This window comes from Amphiprion ocellaris, chromosome 3 (assembly GCF_022539595.1).
Source record: "Amphiprion ocellaris isolate individual 3 ecotype Okinawa chromosome 3, ASM2253959v1, whole genome shotgun sequence".
In the NCBI taxonomy this organism is placed as follows: Eukaryota; Metazoa; Chordata; class Actinopteri; family Pomacentridae; genus Amphiprion; species Amphiprion ocellaris.
Window position 1 is genome coordinate 30,024,344 of NC_072768.1, and position 14,164 is coordinate 30,038,507.

Genomic DNA, 14,164 nt, shown 5'->3' on the forward strand with positions numbered 1-14,164 from the left:
TTCATTACTACATGTGGCTGTACAAATACACTGCTCATCCAGAAACATACCAACATTATAGAACACTGTAAACACACCTCAGATGTTACAACCACACTCCGCTTCTGATTTTTTTTTTTTGTGCCTGTGTGTTTTTGGGTGTCTTCTGGAAGTCATTTTGATGAGGTATTTAGTATTTCTGGAAGTATATTTTGAGTACTTTTGAGTTAGATGTTTTCTGGATTCTGTGGGTATTTTCTAGGCAATGTAGGACTCACAGTAAAATGAATAGTTTCAGTAGCTGGTACTCCATCTGTCCCAGTTCAGGTACTGGTTCTGTCAGCATGCTCTTGTCCGTTTCCAGACTGCTGTCTGCACAGACAAGAAGACACAGTTTAGTTTTTCCCGAGGGCTTTCCCGTGACTGCAGCTTGACAGGTGGAAAGGCCTACTGGTCAGTGTTTGACTGCTGAAGGGCGTGTCCGTGGCGAGGCTCGGGGACGAGTTTCCAAGCAAGTCTGGGAGGGAAGAAGAGACAGCAGGGAGGGATGGTTTCCTCCTCCATTTCAACAACTCTGGATACTCATCCTGACAGAGATACAGAGTCATTTTATTAAAACACCTCAATGGCTGACCACGATTTTTGTAATTTTAGTCACAACAGCTAAGACCATTATACTGAGCTACAATGTCTTACTAAGTGTAAGCTAAACATCTAAACAAAGAATATTTAAGGGCAGTTTCTCTTCAGTTTTCATTAAACAATACTTGATGTATCACCTCTCCTTGTTTGCCTTGTGAACAGTTAGTACATCAAAACTCTTCAGATTTGTCCTGAAACCTACCAAGCAAGACACTACATTAGCAAAAGGGGTCCAACTGTGGACCTCACATCTATGGGCTCCAGAGACTATGAACCACCAGGAAGACAGAAAAGTCCTCAGAGATGAGGGATGTTCCTTCTTTCCCCCCCACAAATGGATTAATCCATCGTCGTGATTAATCTGATGAATGTTTTTTAATGCAATTAATGCATCTGCAGCACAGAATGACTCAAAATCCCTGAAACATCTCTGGCAATGCATTGCAGGCAGTTTGTTCAAGTAGATTTACCGTTGCGCATGCGCAAATGGGCAGTTGATCTGGTAGTGGCAGAACCAAGCCACTGGAAATAGAAGATGGTAAACAGTAAGGCCCGACTGATTTATCGGCCATCCAATTAAATTGGCCGATTATAGCCCTGTTTTGTTGCATGTTTTTGTACTTGAAAATTCCTCTCTGTTGTAAAGTTAAATGAATACCAAAGGACAAAGTATTGTAAAACAGTAAAATGTTCTGCCTGTAATTCATATCTTTGTTGTTGTAAGTGTTAAGGGACCAAAAAAGAAGTTATTTCATTCATTATATATTATTTAAATTAATCAGCTGATTAATCTGTTTTCAGAATTTTTTCTGCCAAATACCAGAATCGGCATCAGCCTCAAAAAATCCATATTGGTCAGGCCCTAACATTTTTATTTATGCTGCAATGCTGCTGAATTTTCCCTTCAATATATGTACTTTATGAATGTAACTTTTACCATAGCTAGAGAGCTGGGCTCCTCCAGGAACTGCTTCAGACTGAGACTCTTCCCATTCACCTTAAAACAGAGAAACGGTCAGGTCAGGGAGAAAATGATATGTTGGCTATGTATTTTGGGATAAACAGGAACTATTGGCATCTGTCTATGCCATTTCAGCAATTGAAATTTTTCAAACAAGGTTCAGACAGGTTGACTAAATTCCTAAATTATTGCAAAACCTTCTCGTCATCAATTGATCTGAAAAATAAAGATGTCCTTCAAACCTGGAGGTGAGTGCAGATCCTCCTAAGAACATCATAGACGCTGTCTCTAGACAGCAGGGACACAAACACATACTGAAGACAGACAAAAAGACAGGACGCTGGTCAGAGTCCACTCTGCCCTATAAAAGCAGCATGTAGTAAAGATGGAGTAAAGCTAAAGAAGTGTGTAAGATAAAAATAAATAAATAAATTAAAAAGTCTGATAGTATGCCACACCTGGTTCACTGTCATATGCTTATTCCTCAGATGCTATTCCATCAACACATGTGACTTGACATTTCAATGCCAAAGAAATAAAAAAGTAAAATATGTAATACATATGTATATGCGTGTGTTATATAATCAGGTTTTTTTTAGTATATTCTATGGAAATTGTTGGCTTTTTTTGACATTCTATATTTGGACTATCAAACATTTGATCCTCTTTGAAATAGTGCAGATTAATAAAAGTAATGTACTCAAACAAGTAACAGAAATGTTTTTATAACTTACATAAAAGAAATAACAGATTGGTCATATGGAAAAACTAAGATTTGTACATTTTCGAACCCAATAAATCCAAAAAGACGCAGGTGTAGCCTGTGTTGTTTGAACCGTTAATATCTAGGGTCTGGTGTTCTCTTCACTATTGAAGTGTTGTGTGATGTCATTCTACCAAGATTTAAAGTCTGGCAAAAGATTCAGAAAGAGTGTTAGATAACCAAAAAATAAAATCTGAAGGTAACTCTTGCAACTATAAGGTTGTATCTACAATCTGTTTCATTTACATTAAGAAAGAGACTGCATACATTTGACCTACATGCACTATGAGAAAGTTGTTGCTGTCTAAAAATATTTCAAAATGGCCATAAAGACCAAGATGAAGTGTTGTGGAACACTGTGCTCTTGACTGACAGATCAAAGCCACAGTAGCAGTAAACATGTTTTATGAAGATCAAATACAGCTTTTCAGGAGAAGAATTTTATACCAGTATTTTGGATGAAATATTAGTTTTATTTGAAATGAGATTCATATGAATTTATAGAATGCATACTATCAAAAGTACTTAAAAGATGATGTAAAGCTGTCTGAAGTTTTAGTAGAACCAGTAGTGGACCTTTCAGCAGGACAATGATGCTTTTGAAATGATTGTTTCATATGATTGTTAGTGTAGCAAAAGCTTATATTAGAGCTTATATTAGCTAACTTGACAATGGTAAACCCAGCAAATATTGCCAGTCTGTCTTATTGATAGGTAACGGCTAGAACCATCCTACCAAATAGTGGCATTAGTATTACTTTAATGCTGGGGGTGCAAAGTGGGAAACAACATATAATGGTTCACAGGGGTAGAGTTAGTGTAACACACCATGCCACATGATTAATTGTAACTTCATTATGTACATTTTTGTAGATGAGTTGTCAGACAAAAAGACCATGGGTAATTACTGACAATTACAGACTTACAGGGTCATGGGCCAGTGTTTTGTTTTCTTTATTTTAAAGCCATATCTATCGAACACTACAGCTTTTTATCTCGGTCAATGGATATTTTTTGAAAGACTGTTCAATCCTGAGGTGTCATGGTTTGTACACAGTCTACCACATAATACTTGCAGGCATTGGGATTTGCCACCTATAAACGGCCACAGATATGTATCAATGCACGTCTTGCAGAGTAAGGCTGCAGTCTATAATGTTACATACAGTCTTTTGTGTGATCTCTGGTGTTTACTGTAATACTTTTGGCTTATGGATTTTGTCATTTAATGTGACACCTCTAAAAAAGTGTCAATTGAAAATATCAAAGGCATGTAAAATGTCCCTTACTTCAGAAATGTGTGCACTGTTATTGATTCACTGTATTACAGGGTTGTTATGAATGACAAATATTGTAGTGGCAACATTTTTCTGCTGTTGTTGGTGAACTTAGTTCCAAATATTTTATGTGCTTGTAGGCTTTGTAACAGCATACCTTCTGTCCTGTGTCTGTGGTGATGGCCAGACCATTTGGCACCAGGCCAGCTGTCTTATGCTTCTTCACCAGCCGAACTGACACCAGAGGTATACAGACCTGAGTCAGTAAAAAGAAATACTGACTAATTTGAAGTTAGAGAAAATGCCAACCTTAGAAACTTGATTTTGAACCATTCTTGAGCAAGGCACAACATGAGAAGCACTATTTTACAAAAAGTAAATGACAACAGTTGAGCTCTACTGTGACTGACTGACAAGTAGTGATGCTATTTGGATATCTCCTTTAACTTGTACACTGAGCCATCAGAATAACAGATTGAACAAATGTCTAGTCCAAACAAAAAAATGTCTTCAGTAGAGTCATACAGTGATCAGTTATGGATATATATTGATTGGGTCTAAATGTCTTTTTACAATGCTTTCAGTTGACCTCAATGCCCATTATTGTGTCACTTGAAGGTTTTGGGCACTGTGGAGTGACTCAAGGCCTAACTTCTCCTATATCTCACTGGTGCTGCTCCTGAGTGATGGGATACTTGCAGCATCTGTCCAGTATTCCAATGCTGGTCATTTTATTTCCATTGTTATACACTCCCCTCCAAAAGTATTGGAACAGTGAGGCCAATTCCTTTACCTATTTCCATTTTTGTTGTAGACTGAAATCATTTGGGTTTAACATCTAAAGATGAATATGACACAAGAGATCAGCATTTCAGCTTTTATTTCCAGGTATTTACATCTGGATCTGATACACAACTTAGAAAATAGCACTATATGTAATGGAGAACCAAATTTTTAGGTGAGGAAAAGTATTGGAACAGACAGACTTAAAATAGATTAAAATGAATAAGACTTATAATTTAGTTGCAAATCCTTTGCTTGCAATAACTGCATCAAGCCTGTGACCCACTGATATCACCAAACTTTTGCATTCTTCTTTTGTGATGTTTTTCCAGGCTTTCACTGTAGCCTCTTTCAGTTGTTGTTTGTTTTTGGGTGGTTACTCCCTTTAGTCTTCTGACAGAAGACTGGCAGACAAAATGTTTCTGGAGACTTCTGAGTTTATTTTGCTGCTGCCACCATATGTTCCATCATCAATGCAGATTAATGAGCCCATCCCAGAAGACACCATGCAAGCCCAAGCCATGACTTTACCTCCATTGTGTTTCCCAGATGAGCTTGTATATTTTGGATCATGAGCAGATCCTTTCTTTCTCCAAACTTAAGCCTCTCCATCACTTTGGTAAAGGTTCATCTTTGTGTCATTAGTCCACAAAACTTGGTCCCAGCATTTTTGAGGCTCTGCACTTTTTTTTTTTTTTTTGGCAAATTCCAGACTAGCCTTCCTATTCTTCTTGCTAATGTGTGGTTTGGACCTTCTAGTGTAGCCTCTGTACTTTTGCTCATGAAGTCTTCTGCAAACAGTAGATTATGATACCTTCATCCTTGCCCTCTGGAGCTTGTTGCTGATATCACTGACAGTTGTTTGAGGGTCTATTTTTAAAGCTTTCACAATGTCGTCAACTGATGCTGTTTTCCTTGGTCTACCCATTGGACGTCTGCTGCTTTGGTCTTTAATTGGCCTCACTGTTCCAATATTTTTGGAAGTGAGTGCAAATTCAGCTGAACTGAACAGAATGAATTCAACTGATCAAAATTAATGGGTAATTGGCTGGATGCTCATACCCAACTATAACTTTACAACATCCTGGTATATGACACCCAATAAATCAACAAATAAGGAAGGAAGCCAAAGTACTTTTGAGGCAGATGATGGCTGCAAGGCTGATGACAACAGTGACCTTACAGATAATAGTAATTAAGCACAATGAATGCAACCGGCAAGGTGAGACTGTGGAATTTTGGAAATCAGCAGACAAACGATCATAGAGCACAAAGTGAGTACTGGAAACTATGGAGCATTTTACTGAGCTATAAGAGTATGTGTGCTAAACTTCAAAAAAGTGTGTGTAGGGAGGGAGAAGCATGTGTGTAAAACGTGTGTCTATGGGAAAGTCAGAATGGTACGTAAAAAGGCAAAGAGACAGTTTAAATAGAGGTCTTTGCTGGACATTGCTAGAGTTGGGTCTCATTGGACTACTTTCAGGATATTGGATTTCACCCTGAAAAGGAAAAGCCCCAATCGGACTGCAGTTTGGGTTAGGGAGGCAGACGTTTTCTGTACATTTAAGATTAGGTTCATAACTTTCCTCTCTGATGAAGCTAATAGTTACAGCTGCTCATCATGAGTTTATTTTTTGAAATAATTCTGTTAAACCACAGTTCAAAAGCAATGTCTGATTTTCATTGGATAATTTTCATAGAATTTTTATTTATTATTACTTTTGTCAGATTCAAATTATTTCTATGACCATTGTGGGTTTTTCTTTTATTAACTGAGGGGTTCCAACAATTTTGTCCAGTTGTGTAATAATAATAAACATATTCAATATTATAATCCTTTACATGTGCATCATACGTGCTCTTCAACTCACCTTGATGTCTTTACCAAACAGATTTGCATAGAAACACAGCCAGTTCCTGGATATGTAGAGTCGTCCCTGCAGCAGGATGTCTCTCAGCAATGCACAGGAGTACACTGCAGAGGGAGCGCAAGAAAGTAGAGAGAGTTTCACAATAACAACAGCCAGGACAGTCAGAAATGCATCAAAGATGGCATTGTTTAATGTTTAATGCATGTATGATGTAATTTAAATGATGATCATATAGTAAATGTGTCCAGTATATATATGTGTATACTTTTTTACAGCCATAAAAAAGTAAGCAAAGACATTTGGGCTTTTTTGATGTTTTGACAAGCTAACATCTCATCTTCTTTGATAGAGTACCTATCGATAAAATTTTTACACATGAACAATACTACAAGTAAATTTAATTTGGTGATGCACTTCTTCAATGAAGAGATGAATAAATATTAAATGGAATAGATACAATGTATTTACAGATGTATGAGGGTTATCTTAGATGTACTTCTTCCTTTAAAATCAGCCATGGGCTCAGAAGATTGGCTAGGAGGGCTAGGGATGACCACAGCCACTTCTAAAATCTCATTTGACACACCTGAGGCCATCTCAGATCTGACTGGTCAAGTTCATTCAGTGAAACACCAATATCCAAATTTTAGTGAATGCAACTATATGTTCTCCAAGTGCACGTGAAAGCAGCATTAGATAACTGCAAACAGCTATGCTTAGCAGCTATGCTTTGCATGCATAGTTTGCATGCCTTTAGTTGACAGAGAAATTCTAAAAAAAAAAAAGAGAAATCACAAAAAACTTTCATATACAGTCTATAACAGAAGTGAGCTGTGTAATACCACTCAAATGTAATAATAATAATTTGTTTCCAAGTTGATAAGTAGTGTTTCCTTGTATTAATAATTGTGTTGCCTTTGAGGCACTGTCTTAAACCTTCACATTGTGTCTTTATTTGTTGCTAATTTTTTCTTGTTGAAAAATGAAAAGTGCTAAACTTGGCTACTGCTTAACATCTAATTTATGAAACATATATTAGTTTTCCACTTGTGTAATATAAGGGCATCACTTCATGTTAAGTCACTTCATGTTAAGTCACTTTCTGTTTATGTTCCTACCTGGCTCTGCAAAGAAACGGGTGGTTCATGAATCCACTTCTATCCACTTTGAATCATCACAGCGGAAATGGCAAAAATTCATTATTTAACTTGCGACATGTTTAAAAATATACAATTGAGGTAATTTTGTACAAACCATATTTGCTAAATTAGTTGCAAACAGGTTTGTTTGCAGTACATGTATGAGCGAACAGCAAGGCTTGTAGCCATTGTAACTGCCATCTACAGGGGAAGAGGGCAGTTTGTTATATTTACAGCTATGTACCTTGCAATGTTAAGAAGGCAGATCATGAATATTTCTGTATTGTTTTTATAGACTTTTAACCAACATGTTCATGAAGATGTGACAATAAATAGTCAAACCTACTATGACTGTCCTCATTAGCAGTGGCTTACCTTGTTGTTACTCCGCCAAGGACGGAATTATATGACAATCGGCGTTTGTCTGTCTGTCTGTCTGTCTGTTAGCAACATTACTCAAAAATGGACAAACAGATTTGGATGGAGTTTTCAGAGAAGGTCAGAAATGACACAAGGACCAACTGTTTAGATTTTGACAGTGTTGCGGCTTAAAGTCTGGATCCATGGATTTGTTAAAGATTTCTGTATCATTGCAAGATAGCGGCATGGCGTCACTGTAACTATGATAACAAGTGAACATTGTGGCAGCTGCCTGCTGACGATCACATGATTGCGATCCTACTGAAATTTGACCACTGCGGACTTGTCCGGACTTATCTGTCGGAAATCATACAAAGAATAATTGATTTAATTGTGGATGTGTTTCTGAGACCTATCAATTCCCGCCACCCGCTACATATTTAGGTCACACAATTCGGTATCTGTAAATAGCATACACATGCATAATACACACCTGTGCTCAGTGCGAGGTTATTTTTTTTTTATTAAATACTTCATCCGTCGGAAATTATACGACTGAGCCTTGGTGAAGTACTGCGCTCTCTGAGTGCTTTTCTTGTTAAGTCCTTTATTGATGAGGACGTCTGTCCCTGGCTTCAAAAATCTGCTCTCCATGCTCCTGACATCAGAGTACAAAACTCTATGAAACCGCATGAAACTCCAGTATGGACTCAACTGCAGCTGGATCTCAACATCTTTCCAAGACCCGAGCCCACTCTACTTCCCACTGGCTAGTAATATTAGTTTGGTTGAGAGCAAAAGCTGCATTCCCCTCATTCCATTGGTAGATGGACTCGATTGGCAATGTAGTCCCATCTTTTTTTTTTCAGAGCTATACACCGCACACTGGAAATCCAGCACAGTGCCAGAATACTTTAATCCATGTGCCTATCACTCCTCAAGGAAATTCCAATTATTTGAACCTAATTTGGAATCCATGATTCTAGTTTTATGGGTTTCAAGGTGTGGGCATAGGCATACTTTTATATGCAACCAATACTTTTTTTATTCATTTAAAAATGAAAATGACTACAAATGTCAATTTTATGTTTCACCAGTCAGAGCATACCATCTTTATTAAAAGTTACTGTTTTAATGTGGATCAGTGTTTGCTTGTCCAAATACATCAAAAAAGCCAATAATTTACATGGAATGTGTTTTCTTTTTCCACATGACTGTATATGAGTTGAATCAGGTCAAAGTGACATAGACAGTATAGGTGGGATAAAACATCTGTCCTGTCCAATTAGTTTGTACCTTTCATCAGGATCTCTTCTTTAGGAACAGTCTGGAACAGTTTGTGGTACTGAGAGTTGTATTTGCTGACAGTCTGTGGAGGCAGATAATCAAAGACAGAATTAGCTGCTTGTTTCTGCAAATATATTGACAATGGGTGTCAAAAGTCTGAGACTACAAGTGAAGATGCTTCTTGCATTCAGTGAGAATTTAATACAAAATGCTTCAACATAAATTATAAATCAACTCGCAACTGAAAAGATGAACTACGAAAAATGCCCACACGAAAAACCCAAATATATTACTGGATTAGTCGTGAGTTGTGTTTAATTTAGTGTGTTCCTGGTATTAGTGTGACGCTTTCACCTCATGTGGGAACAACCAGCAAGACAACAGGGATTGGCCTTCAGTTTAAGAACATGGCTTTAGTTGCAGCTCTGCACATGTGCACAATTTACATACATTCATTCACTTACATACAGTGTACATACACTACTGCTTAAAAGTTTGAGGTCATATAGGCAATTTCATGTTTTCCATGAAACTCACACATCTATTCATGTGCTAAGATAATTGTACAAGGGTTTTCTAATCATCAATTAGCCTTTCAACACCATTAGTTAACACAATGCAGCATTAGAACACAGGAGTGATGGTTGCTGGAAATGTTCCTCTGTACCTCTATGGAGATATTCCATTAAAAATCAGCCGTTTGCAGCTAGAATAGTCATTTACCACATTAACAATGTCTAGACAGTATTTCTGATTAATGTTTTCTTTAAAAAAAACTGCTTTTCTTTCCAAAATAAGGACATTTCTATCAGTGACCCCAAATTTTGACCAGGGGTGTACATCTAGTGGACTTGCTCAACATTTCGGCAAACACTTTAGTTTTCTTGCTTTGTGGGAGTTAGATGAGATAATTGATACCAGCGTGATGTCTGTGTGGTCAGTACATACTTGAAGTCAAGATGTGGTTAGCCTAGCTTAGCAATAAATTTTGCTCCCATAGCTGGCATAGACTCCACACATTTACATATAGTCATTTTGAAAGTATAACTATCATAACAAATAAATAACACAATAAATAGACATATGGTTTCTGTTTCAGTCCCACATGGTTGGAGATCTTCACCCTTGCTTTTTGGAGGCATACACAGATTAGCTATTATGCCAAGAGGTGGATAATTCAGATCATTTAGAGACATTTTTTTATTTTATCTTTTTGCAATTATTGCATGTAAATTGGTGTTGAAGCAGCATGATTGTCCAAAATCATCATGTGCAGTTGGTGAGGCACAACTGTTTTATTATTGTAAATTAAACAATTGATGAAATTGAACTTTTTCATGATGTTATGCTTTTTTGAGATGCACTAGTATATAGTCACTTTAGCTAACATAGCTAATAGACCATAAACGGCTCAAGACTTAAATGTCTCCAGGTATCTCAGATGCATGTGGACTCCTGAATCTTGTCCTGAGAAGCTGTGTCTTCTGTGTTGAGCCATGTGCTTGTGGAGTGGTTGTACCTTTATACAACAGCTCCACAAGCACATGCAACATTGCACATGCTGTCACTACATTGGACAGCATATGCAATGTTGCTCAGCTTGTGTATGTGTTGACATATACAAAAAACAAACTGCTATTTTTGGACTGTGCTGTGCACATTGAGGAGGACGGAAGCTTCAACATTAAAGTCTGTAGAAAATCCACACACAGACTAATATCTGCTGTTTTATTCCAACCATCCACTAGAACATAAGCAGGGTGTCATCAGAATCTGACAGCACCGGGCTGAGAATGTCCCTGCCAATGCAGAGGGAAAAGAGAAGGAACATACATATATCATAAATGTACTGAAACACTGTGACCATTGCAACTTCATCAATGCTGTGATCTGAAGCAGCTGCCCAGTCAGCCACCTGATCTGGCAGATCACAGCGCAGGATTTGGTGTCCACATTCAAGCAGACGATGTGGCCACTAATCAAGAATTACATGAAGGGGATTTCTTTAACGTAGTGGATCACTGTACAAGCCAAGCCTCCTGCAACTATACGGAAGGATGATACTCCTCACTCGTGGGTTTCTTTTCTTTGCACTATTTTGTACCACTGTACCATTCAAATCAAATGCTTAACGGGAAAGCCATGGCACTGGGACCCAGCAAAATAAAAGGATATTCGATGAAAAAAAAAAGTTTAAGATACCATTTCCTGCATCAAAATGAAGGAACTGACTCTTACACTCTTCTACATCTACAAATCATCAAGGGGTGCACAAACTGTTACATAGGGGAGACTAAACAACAGCTCCACAAACCCCTGGCTCAACAAAGGAGTCCACCTGCATCTGAAGGATAAGGGACTTTCCTTTGAGGACAGCAATGTACACATTTTGGACAGAGAGGACAGATGGTTCGAGAGAGGACAGAAGGAAGCCATCTATGTCAAAATGAACAGCCATCTCTAGAAAGAGAAGGTAGTCTATGACACTACTTGTCAAGCAGCTATGACGCAGTGTTAAGATCTTTCCATGTCAAATTTTACAGTCATTAATATCTTGAGTCACTCCTGTCATGACAGATTCACATCCTTCATTGTGTAAACGGACAGCTCTACAACCACCACCTGGTCTCACAACCATTGACACCTGAAGACAGGTGAGTCCCTGGTTGTTGATAGGCCATTAGCTATATGAGCTGGAGTGACTACATACATCTCCCCATGAGTCATCCAGAGCTGAAGAAGCCTCTTGGATGAAGGTGAAAAGCTGGTAAGAACCTAAAAGAGATGTCCAACTGTTTTTTTTAAACTGAAATTCTAATCATTATGATGACCAGAATGACTAAGAATATTCACAGACAATATGTACAATGGTAATTTGTCAGTTTCTCATGATGCAATACAATGCGTTTTATTGTTATTACACTTTGTAGAAATTTTTTGGAGAGGTCACATTCTAAACACTGGATATGTTAATGCATTTCATTGCTTATGTCAAAACTGTAAATACAGTAAAACTCTTAATCTTAATGTACTTTACAACTAGGAGAGATATGAGCATCTTATTTTCAAGGTTAAATTCAGTGTAGCTGGGATCGTGTTTTTGTCTCAGTCGACTAGTGTTAGAGACAGGATTAGATTATAAACTATGTTCCAATATAAACATAATGGACAATATTGTGCAGAGTTTGATAAGATGACAGCTGAGGGAAAGAAGCTGTCCCTAAAACAATGTTCTGAAACCAACATTTCTAGCACTCAGCCTCAGAATTACATCACCGCCACATATATTGTTAAAATGCACACTTGGTGACTCAACAATCAAACATTCATTTGCACTCTCAGAACAATGTCCTGTAAACCTGATAGGTAGTAACCTCATGTACTGATTTGGTATATCAATATCACGTCCACATGGCCTGAGAGTCTCCAGGCTACCACTCACATCTCAGAAGGTGCAACAAAGCCCAGAGTCATTGCAGTGAGCCTATAAGGTATCTCTGCTGCCATCTGGTGGGGACTCAGTGACACTATACTGAAGCTACAAGCCCCATGCCTGCTGATTCATTAAACACATGTATGACAGGGTCCAGATACCAAGTTTGAGGAAGTATTGTGTAGACAGCAACAAATAGTGCAAAGACTGAAAATGGTATTTATTGTCTGTGTAAAGTCTGCTGGTTCTGTCTCTGTTTTCAGGTGATGCATCACGTGTCACTGGGATTTAGGACGATGGCTCCACAAAAAGCTGACCTGGACTGACCTCTGTCACATGGATTGGGATCTAGAATGCTGTACAGCGAGAACGGTGATGTACACTACCAGTCAAAGAGGTGGACACACCTTCTCATTTTTAATTTTTTTTTTTTATTTTTATGACTATTGTAGATTTTCACTGAAGGCATCAAAACTATGAATGAACACATGGAATTATGTAGTAAACAAAAAGGTGTGAAATAAGTCACAACATGTTTTGTATTTTTAGATTCTTGAAAATAGCCACCCTTTGCTTTGATTACTGCTTTGCACACTCTTGGCATTCTCTCGATGAGCTTCATGAGGCAGTCACCTGACATGGTTTTCACTTCACAGGTGTGCTTTGTTAAAGTTAATTTGTGGAATTTCTTGCCTTGGGGTTGGAACCATCAGCTGTGTTGTGCAGAAGTCAGATTGGTACACAGTTCACAGCTCTATTTGACAGTTGGAATCCATATTATGGCAAGAAAAAAACAATCAGCTAAGGCAGTCCATCATTACTTTAAGAACTGAAGGTTAGTCGGTCCGGAAAACTGCAAAAACTTTGAACGTATCCCCAAGTGCAGGCGCAACTTCATATGATTTTTTGATGTTGCTATGAACCTTATCCAGCACATTATGACCTCTCATTGCACATGTAACATGCATGTGTCATATACACACTAAATAAAGCTGAACTTAAATTGCAACCCTGACATACATGTCTGCTCTGGCTGGAGAATTCTTTGATTTTCTCCAATTTTAACAGTAGCAGTGTTTCCTCCATAATTTTTTTCAGCAGCGGCGGCAGGCTCTGCTGAATGAATGTAGAGAAAACCCTGAGTAGACATACTTTCCAGACATATACTGATTTAATCAGATCATACATTTTCAAGTAAGCTACTGGTAGTTGTTGCTAATCTGTATCTTTCTGTCTGCTTCAACGGATCATCCACGAAAACATGCACACAGCCCTCAGAATGTTCTCATAGATGAGACGCACAGCAGAAATGTCTGTGACTTTAAAAAAAAACATTTGAAAGGACTCCTGCTGGTCTGTTGTTATCTCTGGACTAAAAACTTAAAACTACTATGAACGTACTGCGTGTATGTGTTTATATAGGTTGTTCATTTTATGTTCCTTGAGGGACTTACTGATCCTCTGTAACACTTCTTCACATCTTCATAGGACAAGTCGTCAATCAACTGCAGCCTGCAGGACACATTACATCAAATTAGATTCCCTCAGAACAGAGAAAAGCTATAGGTTCTGTAGACAATTGGGTCACTACTGCAAAAGAGACAAGAACAATACTAACAGAGAGTGGAACTGGACCAATATGGTTTTACAGGTATGATATAGATATTAT

At 38.0% G+C, this 14,164-nt stretch overlaps 1 protein-coding gene across 1 annotated transcript in view; it reads right to left on the reverse strand.

The window, feature by feature from the left end:
• The window catches only part of LOC111570940 (GRAM domain-containing protein 2A), a 30,894-nt gene that overhangs the window by 4,016 nt on the left and 12,714 nt on the right, over positions 1-14,164 (reverse strand). The window contains exons 3-10 of the mRNA XM_055007571.1: positions 13,950-14,007; positions 9,072-9,144; positions 6,277-6,380; positions 3,780-3,878; positions 1,825-1,896; positions 1,559-1,618; positions 431-566; positions 258-351 (exon numbers count right to left, since the gene is read on the reverse strand). Coding sequence (XP_054863546.1) covers positions 258-351; positions 431-566; positions 1,559-1,618; positions 1,825-1,896; positions 3,780-3,878; positions 6,277-6,380; positions 9,072-9,144; positions 13,950-14,007 — 696 coding nt within the window. The remainder of the gene's footprint in view (positions 1-257; positions 352-430; positions 567-1,558; positions 1,619-1,824; positions 1,897-3,779; positions 3,879-6,276; positions 6,381-9,071; positions 9,145-13,949; positions 14,008-14,164) is intronic.